The 26,496-nt window shown below is 39.8% G+C and overlaps 1 protein-coding gene across 1 annotated transcript; it reads right to left on the bottom strand.

Moving 5' to 3' along the window:
- Nucleotides 1-25,516, bottom strand: LOC128745309 (uncharacterized). The gene is made up of 7 exons (XM_053842347.1): nt 25,313-25,516; nt 1,960-2,028; nt 1,233-1,876; nt 925-1,172; nt 504-672; nt 176-341; nt 1-117 (listed from the first exon to the last, which is right to left on the bottom strand). Exons 1-7 carry the CDS (start codon nt 25,514-25,516, stop codon nt 1-3), a joined length of 1,617 nt encoding a protein of 538 aa, XP_053698322.1.
- Nucleotides 25,517-26,496: the final 980 nt, after the last annotated feature.

The raw sequence follows: 26,496 nt of genomic DNA, 5'->3' as shown, positions 1-26,496 counted from the left end.
TTAAAGCTCTGATAAACGTTTAATGCTCGCTTTCAGCAGAACTTCCGTTTCCGGATCAAACGTTGATTTAATACACTCATTCGTATAATATATTCCACTTCTGGTGTTACTGATATCCTGAAACGAACATAATTAACACGTGTGCCGAAGGTGCAACAAAAAAAATACAACTTACATTCCACGATTTGGTTTCCATTGAGTGTATCTTCGAGCGTGAAATTAGCTCCTTTCCGAGCAACTGGTTCAGACCGGCTTTTCGTATGACTACTTCCAGTGCATAACTTCGGCTTAGAATCTCACCTCCTTGTAGTAATGCCGAGATGAAGATATCCCCGGTCGGGCTAGGCATGGATAGAGAATAAAGTGCTACGTGTATTATATCCAATCGAAAATGTAGCAATCACATAAATCAAATACGCCTAATCAGGACGCATCGCAACGAACGGTCAGTTTTGCCGGCGCCTATGCAGACGACCGGTGGCTAACTAATTTATTAGACTTACCTCGGACTCGAGATTAATTTTAGCCAAAATTTATGACCATCAAGAATCAACACCAAGCAGGCATTGTCAACAGGTGTCCTTGGCGGAAACGAAATCTCCGCCGATGCCGTGCCAAACGAAATGATAGGCGTGCAGTGATGCTCAGTTACGTGCTGCTCCAGTTCGGAAGCTGTAAATCAAAGGAGAGTCAGTCCATTTTAATCGCAGGATAATGGTCTATTGGGGAAGACTGGGACTTGAAATAGTTCTCAATGGGAGCTAACTAACAATCAGAATTATACATATAAAGGCCAACTAACAAATAGGACTATGGTTGGCTAGACTAGAATGGTTAGGATTGCAATAATATTCAGACGTTTGAATATTCCATGGAAGTGTAAATCACACTCTGCGATAGAATTTATGTATTCACCGCCCTTACCGTTTATCTTATCATTGCAATAGTCGCCACATGGACAGAACAAGGAGGCTACTCTTGCTGGGGTTGCACTAGGTGGAACTGTGATTTGGATGCCATTTTCCGGTATGCTGCCCAAACTTTCCGCTGAAACATTACAGGAAAGGGAAGATGTCGGCCGTCTAGTAGTCAAACTGTTGCAAGAAGCCGCCAGTTCCGGGGCTAACCGATTGGATGAGGTACACCGAGGTATGGAAACTGTATTATCTCGTCTGAAAATGCTTTTTTTTTTATAAGATCTGTGACTAATTATGTTGTGATAACCTTATTACCGGAAAATTTCGCTAGACGACAACGACAGAGATTTGGTTTTTAATCCTTGTAGCTCATCGTGTTGATCACAGTTTGAGTTTTTGCTTAAGTTGTCTACGGAGGATGATTTTCCCATGATCCGTGCCAAAAATTTGTGCGTATGCGAATGGATTGGTTTCCCTGCCGGCAAATGGCCTTCACTGTTAAATGGACTGCGTTGTTTCTTTCGAGCACATTTGGCTCCAAACAACCTTTCTCGAAGTTTTCCATCATTACCTTCAGTCAAGTTGAATGATTCCGCAATTGACTGATAAACTTGTTCGGCTAGCAGTGACCGACCAAAACTATAGCGTTCCCTGCAAATGGCACATCTCTCCGACCGCACGCGGCAACGAGAACAAACCAAATGACCATTCTGACATTGAAATACTGGCGGTGGAATGGTATCGAAACATACGGGACACTCCAATGCGGCGACAATGGTTTGCATACTGGCCGACAAGCGTTCCAAATTGATCGGCATCGGTCCACAACATAGTGACTCCGAGTTGCACGTTGGTTCCATGCCGGTGCTCCATAGCAGTAGCGTTACGATGTCTGATTTCGAGCGAACCATGCCGGCAACTTCAGCGATTCTCATTCCGAGCACGTCCTCATTGTTCACCTATGCGAGAGATGAAAGCGAAAAAAATGCATTTCATTGCCTACCGATAGGCGATTTAATGTTTAATAACTTGCTGAACTTACCTCCAGTACACAATCACCTGCCTTCAAACCGGTCACTTCGGCTGGCGATTCTTCGTCTACTCCGCTGACCTGATCGAAAAATGAAAATTGGTGAATCCGTATTCGGTAAATACGTCATTATATAATAAACAATAAATCTTCTCGGAGAAAGACAGTGAATCGACGTCGCTAACTTACGTTCCTGTTCCCATTCATGTTAAAAGAAAAGGACTTTCGAATACCACGTCGTGTTTGCGATGAACGTTCTATGGCTCTAATTGGTTATTTGTAACCAATGGCCCTTTTAAAAAGGCCACAACCGAGTTAAAGTAAGATTATTGAAACATGCCAAGCTACGCATAATCCTATTTAACCTTTACGTCCCCGACATCAAAAATGAAGGTACTTTCAGTTACACTTTTGGCTCTATCTCCATTGATTTTCAATCGATTTTTATGCAACTAGTCTTAAAAGAACCACATTAGATTGGGCTTTAATGGAAAAATATGCTGGTAAATTATGGTTCCATTTTCCCGGAGATATTCCAGATCGCGGTGGGATTTTTTTTGTCATTATAAGTAACAAATGAAATATAATTAGAAATCTGCTTAATTGGCTGCGTAAAAGTTATCTATTTTATTTGTAGTCACTAATAATGACTTTTACACTATCATGTAGAGCCCTGGATTACGCCTCACACTCCGGAACATCCGTTGTCGGTTCTACCGGAACTCAAAAGTAGACATTTAGTCTACTTTTGTAGACATTTATTCTCTTCAAAAATCTGGCAAATGGGGTATCAAATCACAGGATTTTTCAACACGAGCTCTGAGCAGATCGACTCAGAATACATCCAAATATGCACTAAAGAGCTCGTGTTGAAAAATCCTGTGATTTTATACCCCATTTGCCATGTTTTCGAAGAGAATTCCAAATGGCTCTTGAGGTCCGGTAGAACCGATGCCGGATGTTCCGGAATGTCCAAATCGACTCAAAATACTTCCAAATATGCACTAAAGAGCTCGTGTTGAAAAATCTTGTCATTTGATACCCCATTTGCCATATTTTCGTAGAGATTACTAAATGACCACTTTTGAGTTCCGGTAGAACCAACAACGGATGTTCTGAAATGTGAGGCGTAAGCCAGCACTCTGTAGGATAGTGTAAAAGTCATTATTAGTGACTAGAAATAAAATGGATAACTTTTGCGCAGTCATTTAAGCAGATATCTAATTTTATTTCATCTGTTAGTTATGACACCCAAAAAAATCCCACCGGCCTGGAACATCTCCGGGAAAATGGAACCATAATATACCAGCATATTTTTCCATTAAAGCCCAATCTAATGTGGTTTATTTAAGACTAGCTGCATAAAAATCGATTGAAAATCAGTGGAGATAGAGCCAAAAGTGTAACTAGAAGTACCTTCATTTTTTATGTCGGGGACGTAAAGGTTTTATTTGTTTTATTTGTTTTATTTTATTAACGTCAACAGGTAAAATATCACCCCAATGACAGAAATAACTAAGTAACGTATTTACAATACTCGTCTGTTTAGATTATTAACATAAAACACGTCTAAAATTATACTTGTTTGTTTCTCGAGACACATTAAAGTCAAATACATGGTAACATTGATTGAATAGACGAGACATACTGCGCACTGGTTCATGTAGACCATAATTCGTCCTAGCTGGAGTAATACTGAGGAACGAGTGATATCGTAGATTGCGGCGTCGTATATTGATATCCAGCATGCTGAGGAGTATTGAACAAACAACGTTACCTTGCAGGAGATCGTCAATAAAGCATACTTTTGCCACATTGCGTCTTTCCTCTAGTAATTCCAGGCCGATCAGCATGCAACGGTTTTTATAGCTGGGTAAGTTCCGTGGATCCGTCCATCTGAGATGACGTAAAGCGAAGCGGATGAACTTTCGCTGAATAGCTTCGATGCGTTGAATTTCGTTCTGGTAATAAGGAGACCAGACGGGAGACGTGTATACAATAAGCTGTGGGCTGGTCATTCATTACTACCTTTACGATGCACACAATTGATTTTAAAAGAAATCTCTATGTCTCAGAGGTTGTAGTCGTTTCAAAGTGTCATTGCATACAATGAAGAATTGAATCTGAATATTTCGCACTTGTCTGTTAAACATTAACTTAAACAATGGCACTCACAGATTCTTATAAACATAGATTTGCCAGAAATGCAGTTTACTAGTTTCCTATTAGCCTTTGATCTAATGATCTGACACAGTCCTACGTCACCCTTTCGTACAATCCTTAGGGCTGTATACCTTTTAGTTTTTTATTTAATTTCAGACAATTGTTTAGTATTGGTTCAGGTTATACTTACTTGCTTAGGTGGCTTGCCGTCCTAAGACAAAGCCTGTTGAACAAAGTTTCTCCATGTTACTCGGTTGAGGGCTACCGCTCTCCAATTCCTCGGACACCGAGTACTCTCTGCCAGATCTCGCTCCACCTGGTCTAACCATCTTGCTCGCTGCGCTCCTGGTCGTCTTGTTCCTACCGGATTTGAAGCGAACACCATGTTTGCAGGGTAGTTGTCCGGCATTCTTGCAACATGCCCTGCCCATCGAATCCGTCCAGCTTTAGCCACCTTCTGGATACTGGGTTCGCCATAGAGCTGTGCGAGTTCATGGTTCATCCTCCGCCTCCATACTTCGTTTTCCTGTATGCCGCCGAAGATCGTTCTTAGCACTCGTCGTTCGAAAACTCCGAGCACTCGCAGGTCTTCCTCGAGCATTGTCCATGTTTCATGCCCGTAGAGAACAACCAGTCTAATAAGCGTCCTGTACAGGGTGCACTTTATACGGGGACTTAGTCTGCTCGACCGCAATTGGTTGTGGAGCTCATAGTAAGCACGACTTCCGCTGATAATACGCCTCCGAATCTCACGGCTGGTATCATTGTCCGCCGTTACCAGTGAGCCAAGGTAGACAAATTCATCGACTACCTCAAACTCATCGCCGTCGATCAATATACTACTGCCCAAGCGGTGTCGTTCGGCCTCGGTTCCGCTGGCCAGCATGTATTTTGTTTTAGACGTATTTACCTTTAACCCAATCTTTTCTGCTTCGCGCTTTAGTCTGGTGTACTGTTCAGTCACCGCCACAGATGTTCTGCCGATAATATCCATGTCATCGGCAAAGCAGACGAATTGACTAGATTTGTTGAATATCGTGCCCCGCGTGTTAATATCCGCTCGGTTCATAACACCTTGTAGCGCTATGTTGAACAGTAGGCATGAAAGACCATCACCTTGACGAAGCCCTCTGTGTGATTCAAATGAACTTGACAATCCACCCGAAATCCGAACAGAGCACTGTGTACCATACATCGCTGATTTAATCAGCTTGATGAGCTTCCTGGGGAAACTGTTCTCGTCTATGATTTTCCATAGCTCTTTGCCTGTCGATGGTATCATATGCGGCTTTGAAGTCAACGAATAAATGATGCGTGGGAACTCTGTATTCACGGCCCTTTTGGAGCATTTGCCGCAGTGTAAATATTTGATCCGCTGTAGACCGACCTTCGACGAAGCCGGCTTGATAAGTTCCCACAAATCTATTCGCAATTGGTGATAGACAGCGGAAAATGATTTGGGACAGCACTTTATAGGCGGCATTGACAACGGTGATCGTTCGATAGTTCTCACAGTCCAACTTGTCGCCCTTTTTATAGATCGGGCAGATAACCCCATCTTTCCACTCCTCCGGTAGCTGTTCCGTATCCCAAATTCTAACAATTAGTCGGTGTAGACAAACGGCCAGCTTTTCTGGTCCCATTTTAATAAACTCCGCTCCGATGACATCTTCGCCTGCTGACTTATTGTTCTTTAGCTGCATGATTGTCTTCTTAACTTCGCCAATCGTTGGGGCTGGCACCTCTTCCCTGTTTGTTGAACCGTCGAAATCGCTTTCCCCGCCGCCATGGCTCTCCGCCTGGGCGCCATTCAGGTGTTCGTCGAAGTGCTCAGAATATTGCCAGTCTAATCCCGACACATTTCTGCTCGCGGCACAAAGCCTTTGCGGGATCCGTTCAGTTTCTGGTAGAACATTCGCGTTTCCTGAGAACGATGCGGCTGCTCCAACTCTGCATATTCCTGCTCTTCCAGGTAGCGCTTTTTCTCCTGAAAGATTTAGTTTCGCTGCATCTTCTTCTGTTTGTGTCTTTCCACGTTCTGTCGTGTGGCACTGCGCATCTTGGCCGCCCGCGCAGCGTTCTCCGCATCCATCACCCTCCTACATTCATCGTCAAACCAATCGTTCCGCTGATTCCAGGCCACATGCCCGATGGAGCTCTCCGCTACACTGCTGATGGATATTTTGATAGTGTTCCAACAGTCCTCGAGAGGGGCTTCGTCCAGCTCGTCCTCTTCCGGCAGTGCAGCTTCGAGTGAATGCGCGTAGTTTGCGGCGACGTCAGGTTGCTTCAGCCGCGCGAGGTCTAACCAAGGCTGGCGTCGGTACCGAATGTTGTTCACAACGGAGAGTCTTGGGCGCATCACTAGGTAGTGGTGCGAGTCAACGTTAGCGCTTCGATAGGATCTGACGTCGATAATGTCTGAGAAGTGCCGATTGTCGATCAAAACGTGGTCGATCTGTAATTCTGTCTGATTTGGTGACCTCCAAGTGTACTTATGATGGATTCTGTGCTGGAAAAAGGTACTACGTACGGCCATATTCTTGGAGGCGGCAAAGTCGATAAGGCTTAGGCCCATTTCATTGGTCCGTTGGTGTGCACTGAACCTTCCAATCACCGGTTTGTATTCCTCCTCCTGGCCGACCTGAGCATCGAAATCCCCGATAACGATCTTGATATCATGTTTCGGGCAGCGGTCGTATTCACTTTCCAACTGCGCATAGAACTCATCCTTGTCGTCATCTGTACTTCTGAGGTGAGGGCTGTGCACGTTGACGATGCTTATATTGAAGAATCGGCCCTTGATTCTCAACCTACACATTCGAGGATTGATTGGCCACCACCCAATCACCAGTTTCCGCATCTCGCCCATCACTATGAAAGCTGTACCCAGCTCGTGTGTGTTGTCGCAGCTCTGGTAGATGGTATGTCCATCTCTGAACGTACGTACCGTTGAGCTCTTCCAGCACACCTCCTGCAGCGCTACGACGTCGAACTTGTGGCTCTTCAATACGTTAGAGAGCACTCGAGTGCTCCCTTGGAAGTTGAGAGATCGGCCACGGCCACGTCGTTCCACGTCCCGAGTTTCCAATCCATAGTCCTTTTTCGTCGCGTGGGTCTATTCCGATTGTTCCAGTCAGAATTTATTTGTTCTTCGTTCCGTGCTTTAGTATTTTTCGTGGTGACGGCTTGCAAAGCCTGCTACACCAACCCCCTGTTTCGCCGGAGGGCAAATGAAGCTCGAAAGAGCCCTCCTTTCCTGTCAGCATACGACCTTGGCTTCCACCGGGGTTGGTTACCCGATCTCCACCAAAGTTGCTCGTATCCCGGCTGGTACAACGAGGAGGTAGGAATAGGAGTTGCTGAATAAGAGGCTATGAACCACTGTAGGGTCTATTTTATGCCTACACGTGCACAAGGCACCGACGGTACGCATTATTCAGCCGTTTACCAGCCATCCAGTTCAGGTTATAGGTTTTGGTTATGCTACCAATGCAGAATAAACTAATCAGAACGGAAAAAGTAAAAATTTGTAAATTAAAGTTTTCGGGTAAAACTAATTTTACTGTACTATCAGTTTTGTTCCGACACGTAAAGGGTCAATAGTATTTTACTTTGCTGAAATAAAATGGAAATTAGTCTACATGCGTTTTCGAGGATTGCAGACTGTTTCTTTCTATCAGTCTAGCTCTATCTCAATAGTGGAGTAGCAAAGTGATGGAGAGGGGGTTACTTTGTTGTATGCGAGAATTAGGGAGTGGACTTCCCTGTATGTAATTCAACATCGTTATTGAAAGTGTGATCCGGCGAGCGGGCATCGAAACGAGAGGAACGATCTTTAGCAAAAGTAACCAACTTTTAGTCTTCGCAGATGACCTCGACATCATTAGCAAAAACCTTGAGACGGTGGCGGCACACGCTATGACCGAAGACACTTATTATTTAACTTACATGCACCTCAGATTTCTCTTCGCAGGATGTTAGTATTGGTCAAAACAATTAATTTGAATTAATTTTTGCTCTTAAAATATTCTTTCTTGGCGTTTTATAGAATTCAATTTTCAAGGTTATATAGGGGTCATCCCCCTCAAGTGATCATATCCGTTGTAATCGACCACCGCCGATTTCAACCAAATTTGGTATAATTGATCATTTCGATCCAACATTCAATTTTCCAAAGTTTTGTACGGATTGATCGCGAAGCAGAAAAGGTTTGAAAAATCCGTGGCGGAAAGGTTCAGTTTTGCCGGAGCGGTGGCACTACTAATGAATTTGGAACGTGCTTTGTAGTTTTAGGCAGTAAGCAGGATCGTGTGATAGATTGGAAGGTGATCAACGAGAGAATATGTCTATTGAAGATAAAGGGCCGTTTCTTCAATTACAGCATCATTAGCGTGCACCGCCGGCACGAAGCTAGACCCGAGAATCAACTGACCAACCTACAATGAACCAGATTTACCACGTTCTAATAGATGGCCGGTTCTTTTCTAACATCACGAGCATACGTTTTCTACGGGGTGCAGGTATTAACGCTAACCATCACCTAGTAGCAGTATATGTACGCTCAAAGCTGTCAATCGTATACCAGACACACCAGACAATTTGACGAGAACTACATGCAAATACTGAATGAGGCACTATCTGTTTCCAAGCAGTTAGGTGATTCAAACCTCGAAGATGGGCAAAATACTGCACTAGATGAAAAGCCCCGGAGAGTACAGAATGATTGGTTTGATGGGGAATGCCAACAAACCGTGCAGAGAAATAAAATTGCTTAGAAAAATTATCTGAGCATTGCCACTAGGGGGGCTATGATTGCTAGGGATGACTATGATTGGGGACTGCGCGCTGTCATGTGGAACGAGGTGGGTAAAGTAGAGAAAAGCATTGAAGAAAGGGTAACGTATTACACGCAAGCACGCATAAAATTCAATAAGTATATCGCTCAATCAATAGCGATTATAGCAAAAATAAATGCAGTGCGGGCTATACAGCAAACACTCGGGCAATATCACAATAGATCAACGATACTGGTCGCAGTGATGAGTCCATACAGAAAAAAAATTGCCACTAGGGAGACCTTGGCCAAATACCGACGAGCAAGGCACAAGTTAACCACGATTCTGACGAGTATAAGGCGCCGAAGGAGGGCGGAGATCGTGAAGAGTTAGAGCAACTGTTTCGAGCTGCAAGTTTTACGAGAAGGTGAACTAATTTCGTAAGAGCTACATACCGAAACCTGACATGTGTAGAGACGAGCGAGGAAATCACAAACGAGCGTGAAGTGATCGACAGGTCGAAGCAGTTCTTCGATGAACACCTCTGGCAAAGTTGCATAAGGAGGCGAAAGTTAACCTAGGAGTGCCCTTGGACGATAGTAATGTCAGTACCTTATCTTCAAGAAGTCAAACAAGAAATCAGGCTACTGAAGATCAAAAAGCCGCTCGTAATACTGCGTACCGGCTGGCATAGCCAAGAAACGCTTGCCACGGTTCTACACTGGGTAATTTTCAAAGATTCCAGAGGAACGTAAGCTACCAGGTGGAATGCGTCTACAAAAACTGCTGCAACTATCGCGGTATAACGTTAATCAACGCCGGCTACAAGATACCCAAACAACAATGCGAGTTTTATTGTACTCTTATGGTGGTTTTCAAGACTAATTTTGGTCTTAAATGTCATCATGAGAGTGTAATAAAACCCAAATTGTTACTTGGGTACTCTCCTAGATGCTGTTATGCCGACTGTCATCGATAGCACAAGGTTTCGCAGGGAATTACCAGGTGGTCTTCACGGGGGTCGCGCCACTGCGGACCAAATTTTCATCACTCGGCAGATCTTGCGGAAATGTCGGGAGTATCAACGTGCCCACGCATTACAATTTTATTGATTTCAAAGCAGTATACGATACAGTCCATCGAGACCAGCTATGGCACATAATGCACGAACACGGTTTTCCTGATAAGCTGACGCGACTCATCAGAGTTACATTGGATCGAATGATGTGTTTCGTGCGCATCTCGGAGACACTCTCGAGTCCCTTTGAGACGCGGCGACTGATCTAACAAGCCAGGCGTCGTATGTTCGAATCTCTGCTAGGCGGTGCTAGCTAGATAAAGTCAGCAGGATCGTTACATTGGCCCTTTAATTTTCCTGTACTCTAACAGCAGACTACGAAGTTATTCCAAAAAATCCAGACACGAATAGTGGTCAGGTTTTAAACATTAAATAAAACATTCTACACCGATTGATCGGAAAATCTTCTACGAATTGATCCGAAAGGAAAAAACCCGATTTAATCCACCTATTGGTGAAAGGAACCTTTGTTATACCATCTCATTTGTCATTTGAATTAGAATTCGACACGCCTTCGGAACATAATTCAGCTTTTTGATAACACTATGGTAGTTATCATCAATACATACGCATGTCTATGTAATATACTGGTCATATTATGCAAATATATTTCAAAGCAATCTAAAAATGTTTTCCTTTTATTTGTAATTTGTTATTTTGAGTTAATAGGGGGGTCGCATTCTGGGGTTTGGTTTAAGTTAAAAACTAGCCATTTTCCTGGAAGGTACACTATGGTAGTTATCATCAATGTAATATACTGGTTATATTATACAAATATATTTCAAAGCAATCCAAAAATGTTTTCCTTTTATTTGTAACTAGCTGACCCGACAAACTTCGTATTGCCACAAATTAACCTGTGTTGTACATAAATCATGAATCTCGGATGATCTTTGTCACTATCTCGAGTTTTGCAAGCCCCCCAGTGGGCGGCGCTTCCGACGGCGGGTCACCGGCAACACTCGCGACCGGCTCGTCCTGAATGATCTAGTGTTACTATAGATAGTTTTTGTGGTCTTGTTATTGATTAATGTTTTATGGAAGAGTCTCGAATTTCCGGGGTGGATTAGTTTTTGAGTTTCGCAAAAATTTCTGTTTTATTTGTATGAGAGTCCATATCCCCCTACCACAGGGGTGAGAGGTCTCTAACTATCATAAAATAAATTCAAGACTCAAAAATCTCCTACATGCTAAATTTGGTTTCATTTGCTTGATTAGTACTCAAATTATAAGGAAATTTGTATTTCATTTGTATGGGAGCCCACCCTCTTAAAAGGGAAAGGGGTCGTAATACACCACAGAAAAAAAATTCTGCCATCTAAAACTCTCACATGCCAAATTTGGTTCCATTTGCTTGATTAGTTCTAAAGTTATGAGCAAATTTGTATTTCGTTTGAATGGGAGCCCCCCCCCCTTCCTAAAAAGGTAAGAAGTCCTAATTCATAATGGGAAAAATGGTTGCCTCCAAAAACACCCACATGCCAAATATGGTTCCATTTGCTTGATTAGTTCTCGAATTATGAGGAAATTTGTATTTCATTTGTGTAGAAGCCCCCCCTCTTGAAGTGTGGAAGGATCCTAATTCACCGTAGAAAATATTTTTGCCTCCAAATTTGTATTTCGTTTGTATAGGACCCCCCTCCTAAAGTGGGGAGGGGTCCCAATTCATCATTGAAAAAAAAATTGTCTCCAAAAACACACATTTGCCAAATTTGGTTCAATTCGCTTGATTAGTTCTCGAGTTATGAGGAAATTTGTATTTCATTTGTACAGGAGCCCCTCCTCTTAAAGTGGGGAGGGGTCCTAATTCACCATAGAAAATTTTCTTGCTCTCGAAAACCTTCACATGCCAAATTTGGTTGCATTTGCTTGATTAGTTCTCGAGTTATGAGGAAATTTGTATGGAACCCCCCTCTTAAAGGGGAGTGGAGTTATAATTCCTCTTATAAAGAGGGGAGGGGTCTCAATTCACCATAGAATAAATTCTTGTCACCAAAAAAAACACCCACATGCCAAATGTTGTTCTATTTGCTTGATTAGTTCTCGAGTTAGGAGGAAATTTTTATTTCATTTGTACAGGAGCCCCCCCTCTTAGAGTGGGGAGGGGTCCTAATTCACCGTAGAAAATTTTCCTGCCCTCGAAAACCTTCACATGCCAAATTTGGTTCCATTTGCTTGATTAGTTCTCGAGTTATGAGGAAATTTGTATGGAAGCCCCCCCTCTTAAAGGGGAGAGGAGTTACAATTCCCCTTATAAAGAGGGAGGGGTCTCAATTTACCATAGAATAAATTCTTGTCACCGAAAACACCCACATGCCAAATTTGGTTCTATTTGCTTGATTAGTTCTCGAGTTATGAGGAAATTTGTATTTCATTTGTATAGGAGCCCCCCCTCCTAAAGTGGGGAGAGATTCTTATTCATCATAGAAAAAATTCTTGCCTCCAAAAACACCTACATGCCAAATTTGGTTCCATTTGCTGGATTAGCTCTCGAGTTATAAGGAAATTTGTATTTCGTTTGTATAGGAGCCCCCCCCCCCCCACTTAAAGTGGGGAGGGGTCCCAATTCATCATAGAAAAAAATTTCGTCTCCAAAAACACACACATGCCAAATTTGGTTCCATTTGCTTGATTAGTTCTCGAGTTATGAGGAAATTGGTATTTCATTTGTACAGGAGCCCCCCCTCTTAAAGTGAGGAGGGGTCCTAATTCAACATAGAAAATTTTCTTGCCCTCGAAAACTTTCACATGCCAAATTTGGTTCCATTTGGTTGATTAGTTCTCGAGTTATGAGGAAATTTATATGGAAACCCCCCCTCTTAAAGGGGAGAGGAGTTATGATTCCCCTTATAAAGAGGGGAGGGGTCTCAAATTACCCTAGAATAAATTCTTGTCACCGAAAACACCCACATGCCAAATTTGGTTCTATTTGCTTGATTAGTTCTCGAGTTATGCAGAAATTTGTGTTTCATTTGTATGGGAGCCCCCCCTCTTAGTGGGGGGAGGGGTCTCTAACCATCACTAAAACCTTTCCTGGCCCCAAAAACCTCTACATGCAAATTTTCACGCCGATTGGTTCAGTAGTTTTTGATTCTATAAGGAACACAGGACAGACAGACAGACAGACAGACAGACAGACAGACAGACAGACAGACAGACAGACAGACAGACAGACAGACAGACAGACAGACAGACAGACAGACAGACAGACAGAAATCCTTCTTTATAGGTATAGATTTGTTATTTTGAGTTAATAGGGGGGTCGCATTCTGGGGTTTGGTTTAAGTTAGAAACTAGCCATTTTCCTGAAAGTATTCGGAACGTTCCTAGAACGTGTCCGGATGTAGCCAATGTAATCCTGGACACTTTATATGACGACAAATGAACTACTTTTGCAATTTTGAGTACTTAAAGATGTCACAAGTTTTATTTTAGTTCAATTCGGAAATTGATCCCCGATCCGGAACGTTCCCGGACGTATTCAAATGTGGTCGATGATGTCTTGAACATTTCACACGACTACCAATGGTCTAGTTTTGCAATATCGAGTACATGGAGGTGTCGCATAACGGGTTTGTTATGATTCAAGGTACTTCTATGTTCATTATGGTCAAGCTTCATATATTCCGGAACTTGTGCCGGACATATCTTCGGAACCGTACATCCGTTCCAAATTCTGTTCAATAGAATTCTTCTAGGCCACAAAACTGCGTTTGGTAGTTATTCAGTCAAATCGGTCCAGGCATTTCCTAAAAGCAGATGTTTATTGTTATATTTTCACTACTGAGACTGTTATGCGTTTATTTGTAACTCGTGACTGATATAGGGTAAAGAACTAGTTTTAAGCAGTCTAAGCGGGTCACTGATTGTTTTACCTTATTACAAGCGATGGGTTGACTAAGTGGGGGATATCAGCATACCAATCTTCTTGCTATCTTTAGTTCTTCAAGCTGTTACCATTGGAAGACAGTATTGTTGAGCTAAACTTTTGATTTTTCGCTTTAAAAGTTGGAGCGGCGGAACTAATTTTGAACAGACCGAACCCATTTTCACCCGCAAGGTGCTTTTTTAAGCAATCCTGAAATCTGAATTTTTTTCCGTCCCCTTAAAAAATCCCTCGAACTTTTCCCCCTATTCAGTAAGTTCGCGTTCCTATCCGCGACCTACTAATCGGCATCTGATGCGTAATCGGCATAGCGTATCGGCATAGATGCGTAAAATGCCATCTGTCTAAATTGTTTATCGGGACATATACTCACCGCACCGTTCGGCAAACGGTATTCGCCGTCTCTGTTATTCTCTGGTGTTCTTATGGGAAACTGCGAGTTTGACGTCTCACTCGCTGTTCATAAGGATGGTGGGAGAACAAAAGAGGTAAACATATAGCAGTACAAACAATCCGACTCAGAACAGTGTTGTCAAAGCAAATAACATTGAAACACATCGTTGCTTTATTAAAATTAAAATTATTGAAAAAGCTGTCTTTTGTGTTGTTTTTAATAAAGAAAAATTAATTATGAACATACATTTCTCTTGAAAGTATTGAACCACGTTTTCACCATAGGAGATTTCAGTTAATTTCAAACTTAAAATTCTTATTTTCCGAACCGAAACAGTGTCTTGGCAACACGATAGTTCATCAGTTGTGCTGCAGCTTCTGCTAGTGGTGAACAGGTTTCGTCAATTCAGAATTTGTTTTCAGTTTTGTTAGAAAATAATAAAACTTTCGGCTAGTGACAAAGCCTTAGATAATAGAAAAAAAGAGAGTGAATAATATGGTATGTGACAATTGAGTGCTTGACTTTTAGAGTGGTTGTAATCAGTGCTGAAAAATGTGATGGATTCGTTAGTAGCGAGGTGGCGATTGCCTTCAGCAGCTGAAAAATGCACGTTTTTGGACAACAATTTTTAATTCATCATTTTTCTTGTCGGAAACCCAATAAATTGTGTTGTGTGAATCAAATGGATGGTTAAGTGATTTGTGAAGATGATCCTATCAAAAGATATTGAAAATATAAATAAAAAAGTGCATTTTCGGCTCATTTATGTTCAACTGATTAAAATAGGTGACACTGCTTAACTCGTTCCTTACCCTAGTTTGATATTTTTTCAAAATTTTGGGAACAAACATAACATTACTGTTTGAAATATTGAAAGCATGAACAATATAAAGATGATTCTCAGGTTTATCCCAAAATCGGTGAAAATCACATAGGACTGTTATGCATTTATGGGTAGTAATGATAGTTATCATCAACACATATGCATGTGTATGTAATATACTAATAAATTAGTGGAATATTTGAAATCAATCAAAAAATCGTGTGCAAAGTTCTTGGGCAGGATTAATATTTAAGGGGGGTCCCTCACTGGAAACTCGAAAAACTTGTTTGTTATGCATGTTCAGGAGCCTTTTACCTTCAGAAATGTTGAGCCCAAAGTATTTTTCGGTACGTGGTCTCGTTGAGAATTTGCAGTAAAACTGTGGGATCACTTGAAGCAAAGTGCAGTGCTGTACAATAGTTTAAACGCGTTCTCCTCGAAACCATATGTTTTCATCGACGGTGCGTGTATCTCAGTATCTAGAGGATCGTTTTGACTGATTTTTTTTACGTGTAAAAATTGATTATCTAAATTGTGACGTAGCCGCTTTTCAATATCTCAATTTTTCAATTTTCGCTGCATTTAAAAACAATCGTTACACTTCGCAACCAGCAATAGGTAGACAGTTACTATTAGAGATGGTCAGGTAGCGGAAAATTTACCCGAAACCCGCACCCATACCCGTACCCGCCGGGTACGGGTCGGGTTCGGGTATTGAAAGAAAATAAATTGCGGGTTCGGGCCGGGTACGGGTTTTTAATTTCTGGTTTTGAAACCGGGTACGGGTCGGGTCGGGTATCTATTGACCTCATTTAACACTAAAGATTGTCGGGTATCCAGACCCGTACCCGTGCCCGACGGGTTGCGATCGGGTTCGGGTATCAAAAAAAATAAATCTGCGGGTTCGGGTCGGGCACGGGTTTTACCTTTGTTATACTATAACAAAGGTTTAGGAATTGGTCGAAAAACACGAAATTGATCCGTGGCCCGGAGGGCCGAGCCACATATACCAATCGACAAGGTTCGACGAACTGAGCAATGTCTGTGTGTGTGTGTGTGTGTGTGTGTGTGTGTGTGTGTGTGTATGTGTGTATGTATGTGCGGGGCGCAACTTTTCTATCGCCTGTTTCTCTGAGATGGCTGAACCGATTTGTTCGCTATTACTTTTGTTTGAAAGATATTATTGCCTAGTATATCACTATTGTATTGTTTCGAGGTCCGATGTTTCGTTTAAAAGTTATAAGTAAAAAAGTGAAAATTACGTGACACGATTTTCTCCGGAACCAAATAATTGATTTCAACGATCTTGGTATCGAATGAAAGCTCTTGTTAACACTAAATTTTTCGGATAAATTTTATTGAAAACAAATAAGTAGTTTAAAAGTTATGCTTAAAAAACCTGTTTAGACAAGGTAATAATTATCGCCTGTTTCTTAGAGATGACTTAACCGATTTAGGCGTTATTAGTCTCATTCGATAGGTAACATAACCTAATAGATCACTATTGATTTGTTTTTTGATTGGACGTTTAATTTGAAAGTTATGAGCAATTGAATACAACTCATTAAAATTTACTATAATTTATAACGATTTCATCTAAGATGATTTATCTAGTTTGAATTATTTTGGCATTAAATTAGAGATTTTAATGCTGCAAATATATCTGCAAAATTTCAGAAGAATCGGTTTTGTCGATCAAAAGATATTAACCCTCCAACACTCGCGCCAACTTTTGTAATATGGTTACTCGCGCGCAATGGCCCAAAACCAAAAAGACATGCGCGCTAGAATTTTGACTGGGAAAACTTGGTTTTAGGTTTATGGAACCTTCGGAAAAATTTCTTGAAATTGAAAGTTCTATCATCTGGCGCAATCTAAATTTTGATTAATCCCCCTAAAAGTGAAATAAAAAAAAATATTTTTCTTCAGTTTCAATATAACACATTGATGTGTTCTGCAAAGTTTTAGAACATATTATTACAAGAAATTTTGTTGAATACAGTAACCTTCTATCTATTCAGCGAAGATAGAAAAATCTTGTTCATTGTATATGAATTTGTAAAATCAGTTTTTTCTCTTTCAGCTCTTTTTGTAATAGTTGTATGACTTTTTCATGTATTACAAAATTGTATAAATAGTAAAAATACACAACTTAGATGAATATAGAGTATCTCTATGTTTGTTTGTTTAGGTACTGTAGAACTTTGATTAAAAAAATGCCTTGATTTTGACCCCGAATGACTCGACTACCAACAGATACATTTACATCGTTTATTTGCTGATAGTTTTGCTGCATACAGATACCATTTTTCCATATGAAGAAACGAGAGAAAATTCCAGGGCCAATCGCGGTACACCTTACATGCCGATTGCTTCGTTTCTGTGATGTCAGTTTATGCTGATCTATTTTCTCAACAATTTAAAGTATTAATGCATTGAATAATTATGACGTTTTGCTCATAACAAGTTAATTGAAGAATATACATTAGTTGAACAGCGATTTGTAACTTTATAACAATATGGCATTCAAAGAATAATATGTTAAAGAATAATATGTTAAAGAATAATATGTTAAAGAATAATATGTTAAAGAATAATATGTTAAAGAATAATATGTTAAAGAATAATATGTTAAAGAATAATATTTCCTCTTACAACTTGCTTTTACTTGCACTTACTCAAATTAGTAACAACCAACTTACCCTTACTCAGTAATTTCATGAAAAAAAGGATCTATCAAAATTTATAGGTGCTGCTATTTTGTTCAAATTTTGTAAACTTATTCAATTTCCAAAAACTTTATGAAAACCTACGCACTATGCAACGTTAACCAATGAATGAATTATGTTCCGAAGACGTGTTGATTTCTATCTCAAAGAGCAAGTAAAACCGTATAACAAAGGTTCCTTTCACCACTAGGTGGATTAAATCGGGTTTTTTACCTTTGTTATAGTATATAACAAAGGTTTAGAAATTGGTCGAAAAACACGAAATTGATCCGAGGCCCGGAGGGCCGAATCACATATACCAATCGATAGAGCTCGACGAACTGAGCAATGTCTGTGTGTGTGTATGTGTGTGTGTGTATGTGTGTGTGTGCAGCTTATTTTCTATCGCCTGTTTCTCGGATATGGCTGAACCGATTTATGCGTTATTAGTCTCATTTGAAAGGTATTATTGCCTAGTATATCACCATTGAATTGCTTCGTGGTCCGATGTTTCGTTTAAAAGTTATAAGCAAAAATGTGAAAACTACGTGACACGATTTTCTCCGGAACCACACAACCGATTTCAATGATCTTAGTACCAAATGAAAGCTCTTGCTGAATTATAAAAATTTTCAGGAAGTTTTATTGAAAACAAACAAGTAGTTTAAAAGTTATGCTTAAAAACGTGTTTTGACAACGTAATAATTATCGCCTGTTTCTCAGAGATGGCCAAGCCGATTTATGCGCTATTAGTCTCATTTGAAAGATAATATATCCGGATAGATCACTATTGAATGGTTTTTTGATTGGACTTTTAGTTTGAAAGTTATGAGCAATTGAAGTTACACGTTAAAACTTACAATACTTTATAGCGATTTTAACCAAGATAATTTATCTAGTTTCAATTGTTTTAGTATTAAACGAGAGGTCTTAACACTGTAAATGTATTTACCAAATTTCATAAGGATTGGTTCTACTGGTCAAAAGATATTTAAAAATGATTGATGAAATTTATTCAAGAAAACCTTAATGACCAAACCTTTAATGGAACTAAACCTCAAAAACAGAATAATATAGTAAAAATGTGTAATTTTTCAACGGGCGTTTCTTTGCAGCAGTTAATTAATAAAATATAGCACATTTCCTGACACTTTTAGGGTGACCGTGAATCCGCTTAGAAGGGTGACACAAATTTTTATTTTTGAAACGCGTCCAAAAAATAGCGTCTTCACAAAAATTGTTGCAAATAGTAACTATCTATCTCTTACTGGTTGAGAAATTTATTGATTTGTTTAAAGAAACCAGTTTAAATTCAAGCAAAGCAAAGTCATGGGTGTAAACGTCCTTCAGAACTTAACCCTTCTTTATCGACAGACTTCGCAGCCGGGCCGGTTATTAGAGTACAGGAAAATTACGGGCTAGGGCAAAGATCCTATTAACTCTGTAACGGCACCGATCAGTCGAGATTCGAACATACGACGATTGGCTTGTTAGGCTAGCATTGTACCCCGAGACAAACAGCCACTTTAAAATCAGTTCTGCTCAAAAATTCTGTACACGCTGTTTTCATTGCTTTCATATGTTCTATAAAGTTATTTAGTAGGTTAAAATACACACTGAAGATTGTTTATCGCTAGGATGCATATGGATGATAACTAGCACAGCATTAACAAACAATTGAATTAAGTTCCGAAGACGTGTCGATATCTGTATGATCATTTCCAGCTCAAAACGCTTAAAAAGACATTTTTTTCTCGACTATTTTCGATTGGAATTGGAATTTGAATGTGAATATAGTTTCTTTCTAATCCTAATATTTGACGGGCAATATTTCGAAAGGTCCAATGTGCAAATGAGATTCTTTTTGCGCCTCCTCTCTTACGCTTATTACGGCGGCATAAATGCACTTGAATGCATCTATTTTGCATGGAACGGTTGCCGGTGTTATTGGAAAGCTAAAATCCTTTAGAACAATTGGGTTGAAATGCATTTATGTCTCCGTAATAAGCATAAGAGAGGAGACGCATAGAGAATCTCTCATTTACACATTGAACCTTTTGACATGTTGGTCGAGATTTCCACGTTTATCTGTAAGTAAAAAATAAAAAGGTTTGACAAAACGGGTCTTTTCTTTTAAAAAGGAGGTACTGCCACTAATCGTGGGGGGTATCAATCGGCACCAAATTTAAGATGTTTGCTTTCTGACCTATAATGAACAATCTGACAAAATTTGGTTCGAATTCGTGAAGGTCGATTCCACGGTTATCGGATACTTTGCATGTGTTAACTTTAATAGATAATTTTCAGATTTCACATCTGAATAACTTGAGAATGGCTGGGCCTGGAAACAGCTTATTTAAGACTTTAGTTCAAAGCAGCGTTGCCAACCTTCCAGATTTGTCTGGATTTTCCAGACTTTTTGATGCCTAATCAGACAAAAAAAGACGTTTTCCTAACATTGTCTTCCATTGGAGCAAATGGCAGCCAAACTTTTCCAGACACTTTTATTCTCGTTTTTCAGATTTTCGTAAAAACTGGTTGGCAACGCTGGTTCAAAGTGATGTGTATAGAATTTGACTCTGTCAGTTTTATAAAAATTACAAATTCAAATACAAATTAAAAATAATATTTGACCTGGAAATGCCCATTTCAAATGACATATAAGCTGGTATAACAAAGGTTCCTTTCACCACTAGGTGGATTAAATCGGGTTTTTTTTCTTAATCGGGTACGGGTCGGGTTCGGGTATTCAAATTTTCAAACCCGACCATCTCTAGTTACTATGTACAGAAAAGTAGCTTATTTTACTGTGTTCTACAACTTTTGTGGAGACACTGTACTTTTTTGGACGCATTCAAAAAAACAAAAATTTGTAACACCCTAATAGATAGATTTACGGTCATCCTAATACTGTAAAAAGTTGTGCCATATTTTTTAAATAAACTGTTCCAAAGACACACCACCTGGAAAATTAAGCATTTTTGCGCAAGAGCACATGATAGCGTTTTTTTTCTATTTGGTTCATATCAGTAAAATTTACTTAAATAATTTCATCAATGTTTTATCAAATAATACCAGTCAAGTAAGGCCAATTCTAATAAGATTTAGCAGATATGTTCACAGCGTTAAGGCCTCTCGTTTGATACTAAGATACTGTACACGACTGCTCATAACTTCCAAATTAAACATTCAATCAAAAAACAAATCAATAGTGATCTATGAGGCTATATTACCTACCAAATGAGACTAATAGCGCATAAATCGGTTTAGCCATCTCTGAGAAACGTTCGACTAATTGACATCTTGAAAAAGCACATTTTTAAGTATAACTTTTGAACCGCTTGATTGTTTTCGATAAAACTGTCCACGAAAAAATTGCAGCAGCAAGAGCCTTCATTTGATACTAAAATTGTTGAAATCGGTTGAGCGGTTCCGGAGAAAATCATGTCACGTAATTTTTACATTTTTGCTTATAACTTTTAAATAAAATGTCGGACCGCAAAACAATTCAATACAGGTATACCTCCATATTACGTACCCTCGTTAGTACGTACCCTCGATAATACGTACCCTCCATAATACGTGCATTTTGCCTCGATAGTACGTACATTTTCCAACAATGATTTTTTATTTATATTTTTTTGAAACGATGGTTCTACAATTGATTAAGGGACGGTAGGGGAAAGAAATGAAAATTTTTGGTGAAGGAGGGGAAGAGCGGAAAGGAGGGGGGGGGGGTATTGGTAGCTATGCTTGACAAGTGGTCATTTTGACTCCTACCTTTTGTCCAATGCTGGAAGATGCATGAGTCGAACCAAGCTGTAATCTGAGATTATAGCCGGATTCGAACCCACAACACCCACAACATCCGGCTATAATCTCAGATTACAGCTTGGTTCGACTCATGCACCTTCCAGCATTGGACAAAAGGTAGGAGTCAAAATGACTACTTGTCAAGCGTAGCTACCAATACCCCCCCTCCTTTCCGCTCTTCCCCTCCTTCACCAAAAATTTTCATTTCTTTCCCCTACCGTCCCTTCATCAATTGTAGAACCATCGTTTCAAAAAAATATTAATATATGTATGACCTCATTCCAAGGTCAAGACTAAAAAATCTTGAAATTAGTCTAATGATTTTTTTTTATTTTCTATATAAAGCAGAAACTTTTCTATGAATGTTTATGAGTCAATACAAGCAAATACGTATTCAATAATTATAAATTTTTGAATAATATCAGTTCTATTATGTAAAAAACCATTATTTTAACACAGTTCTTAAATAGTAAATTAATCAAATATACGTTCTAAATAACAGTTATTTTCGCATTCTGGGCAGAGTCATTGCACATATCGGCATTAAATATTGCAAATTTTTGCTCAGAGAATTCACCTTTTCCGTGATTCGCAATCGTCCCAACTGCGACGGGGGGTTCAGCAGGCAATGTTATATTCGTTCGTTTGCAGATACTGGTGTTCGTCAAATACCTACGTGTAATACGATTACTACCCATAAAAACATAACTGTCCCATATGGAAAAAAGTGAAGTGTGGAAATGAGACTGCAAGCAATTGATTAATTTATAAATATATATGTTGTGCATCATTATTCATGAATTATTTTACTTTCTTCGGAGAAAAAATCACGTTACACTAGTAATGAAACTATCCACATTAATTTTGTTGTAAAGTTAAACACAAATGCATTTTTTTCAAAATTTCGAAGATTGGACAGTTATGCTTTTATTTACAAGCGCAAGTTGCTAAGTAAAAGTATGTCTATCCCATATATTCTGTTTAAATTTTTAACAATACATGGTGGAAGATAGTTCCTATGCCAATGTATGCACAACCGGACGCTCCTATAATATTTCAGGATTTTAAAATCGTGATTAAAGAAGCCAAGAAAGACATCGCGGTCTTGGACATAGAGTCATCGGTCTGAATTCGAAATACATAATTTGTAAATTAAAATATCTCGAAAGCATTCGAAAGATTATATTCAAAAGACGGCAGCTTCGCTGTTAAATACAGCAGAAAACTTGACGATGTATGAATTTTGAGCTTCAAGTATGTACTACTGTCGAAAAAACAACACGAGTTATTTTTGAAAACTTCTCGAATGAAATAAAAAATCACCATAAAGGACATTGTGGAATCGAATCGTAGAGAAAAGCTGCTCTATCAAATACTCTTCTCCCTGTCATAGCCGAAAGAAAATTGTGCCTGTGTGAAGTCTTTACCGATTAAGAAAAAATCGTGACCGAGCTTTGATATAAACTTAGAAACAAATATTACTTTCATATTACTTTTTTTTGTTAAGTTATCATCACACTCAATAGAGGTGTAAATTAAAAGAATATTGTTACCTCAACAGGCAAAAAGAATAATTTTGCTAAAATAATTATTTGTTTTATAATATATCAAAATTTGGAATTTTTTGACAATATTTAGCATAATACAAATAATACTTTACATTAAAAATTGTGATTCGATAGTACGTACGTTTCGATAGTACGTACGCTAAACGATGCGCGGCTATACGTACTATCGAGGTATACCTGTAGTGATCTACAAGGTGATAACACCTTTCAAATAAGCGTAATAGCAAACGAATCGGTTTAGCCATCTCCGAGAAACAGACGACTAAAGTCAAGTGTCACACACACACACACACACATACACACACACACACACACACACACACACACACACACACACACACACACACACACACACACACACACACACACACACACACACACACATACACACACACACATACACATACACACACGCACACGCACACGCACACACACGCACACGCACACACACACACGCACACGTACACGCACACACACACATACACATACACACATACACATACACACATACACACACACACACACATACACACACACACACACACACACACACACACACACACACACACACACACACACACACACACACACACACACACACACACACACACACACACACACACACACACACACACACACACACACACACACACACACACACACACACACACACACACACACACACACACACACACACACACACACCTCAGATCAACTTCGTGTTTTTCAACCAATTTTGAGACCTTTGTTATAGTATAACAAAGGTACAAACATCCAGCAAGTCACTATTGAAATAAGCCGAAATCCTAACCACTATCAAAAACTAACACTATCAAAAAGTGACAGAGTCACCCCGTCCAATATTTCAGAGACTTTTCTTTTCGATTACAGCTAAACCAATTTGATGTTCTGAAAGTGAACCGTTATAGAAAAAGGAGCGGCTCTCCCTTCTTTTATCTGATTGCATTGCAAGAATTTATTCTAAACTAATGCCTTGCACGAAAACAGTGTTGACAGAAAATATGTTTTTGGTCGTCTAATTTGCTGCTTTGCGTCAGTTAGTTGCTTGTAATTCTTTACATTGCATACAGGAGGGAATTTTAGCCTAACTAACTAACTCTTGACTAACCTTGGTTCAACGTGAACCTCTCGTTCGTGTACCTAGGCACTGACCTTCATACTTTTTAGTGAAACCAATTTTCATGCTGTAGCGCCAGTTCAATCATCCTACGGAACAACATTTCGTCACATGCAAGATTTTTTTCGTCTGTCATAGTGTCATGGACAGAGGGCAATTGTTTACAAAAATGTATGCAATTCATTAAGCTTCTGTATACACAAGATGTCCAGCTTCCAAAATTGAGTGTAATTACCTTAAATCACAGGTCAAAATTTTATGCAGTTACAGTGAGCGATCATCAGATTTCTTTCGTCATATTAAAAATCCATTAGTGTAGTTCTATCGGCAATTTTTCGGAATGATGTTACACAACACCTACGCAGTTCGAATTAGTCATGGCAAACATCGTATAAGTATGTGACTGTCAATAAGATAAATATGACAAATATGGCAATATGGTAATCTCAGGGCTCTTTTTTGCTACTTGAACTCATCTCCTTCCGCAGTTTAGCTAGGCTGCAGCAGCATCCTACCGCAGTGGACCCCCCATAAAAACACGCAAGACAATAACCTGTATCTCATGGTCAGTGGCACAAAGGCCACAGAGGCTGTTTTTACATCGAATGATTCTGCGATTCGATCCGCTTTATATCAGCATAGTGTGAGGAGATTTGTCATAGTTCAATGCTACAAAATTTATGTTCGAAAATTATTGCCGCAATACTGATTTTCGAGCAATGCTAGAAAACCTCAAATTATCAAACAAACAATTTGATTAGCGAAATTTGAGTGCTAATGGTTTCTAAATAAACGTAACCTTGTAAATATTAGCTAGAACCGTCACGGCAGACGACATTTTAGCAAAAATTTAAATTTAACGCAAAGTGGTTAGTTCCGAATAGTTCAAAAAGAAATTAATGCTAAAATTTCAAGGTAGTCACGGTATTTCCAATCACTCAAAACTAGTTTGCTAACAATCTGATTATCATAAGCCATCGTATCGATGAGGCAGTCACCGATTTTCAATAACTCACCCAAGGATATGGATCCCATTTGCTTCGTGATAGATGAAACCCGCACGATCCATCTGGTTGTTTGGGAATGTGCAATATTCTTACAGAAGGATTGTAATGATCGTCCAAATTCGCAGATGAATCTGTTCCGTTCGCGTTGAGCGCAGTACCGGTGGTACTCAGTTTGGTCATTGAGCTAGATTTTATCACTGACGTTTCGACCATTTTGATCCTTCCGGTATCCGGTAATAAATAAAAATCCACACCCCTTCAGACAATTTCAAATGTAACACTAATTTTCAGCACCGCAATGCGTAAACTGTAATAACACGAAGAAGTCACTCGTTTACCCAACCGATCGTTCGCGCACCTCATAAATGACTAAAATCGTGAGGTTCGCCGCTTATTCTCTTCCTTCCTCGTCGGGCATCCAGTGCAAAACACAACGATTGTGTTTTCGTTTTCAGCCCGATGGCAAGTCCGGTGGGGTGTGCTGGGGCAGTTGGGGAAAAAGGCACACGACGAGATCCACTTTACTTTCAATATCAACCAGTCTAGCGGTCTCTGACACACGCTTCCGAACAATGAGAAATTGTGCTGGTCTGAAAGGTTATAAGGCAGCAAGAGTTTAGGGCAGATTTTGGTAAGAAACTGATGGACTACGATGGATAAATTCAACTGATTTTAGTCGATGAATTATATTTAATAAATCTTCTATTTACCATATGCGTCATTATAGTGAGCATTCGAGTATTGAACCGTTGGTTCCCGGCCAGTGTTACATCAGCATATCGAAATTATTCAATCGCAATGTTGATACACTGTTCATTTTATCCGCGATCCTTCCATACCGCTCGAGCCAGGCGAGGAAAACAGGCAAGTAATAGCACCCGCCAGCAACGGAACTTGTCTCCAAGCGGCTCCATACACGTTGCGGTTGTTTTCAACAGAGAGACGCCATACCGTGGCGAACATGAGCACGTGAAGCGCTGACTATTTCCGAGTTCCGAGTTCACGATTGCCGCGTGCAAGTTGGTGGCGTTATGCGATCGTCGATCGGTTAACTGCCCGAATGGCTATGGTATGAACCCGTCGATGACGTACTTATTCGAAAGGCAACTACGGTATGGAGAGATAATAGGTATGCTAGTCTATTTAGAACCTAAACAAACCGGTAGATGAAAGACCGTGACTTCAGTTATCGT

This window comes from Sabethes cyaneus, chromosome 1 (assembly GCF_943734655.1).
Source record: "Sabethes cyaneus chromosome 1, idSabCyanKW18_F2, whole genome shotgun sequence".
Lineage (NCBI taxonomy): Eukaryota > Metazoa > Arthropoda > Insecta > Diptera > Culicidae > Sabethes > Sabethes cyaneus.
The sequence above is the reverse complement of the archived record's forward strand: the minus strand, read 5'-3'. Positions and strand labels throughout refer to the sequence as shown.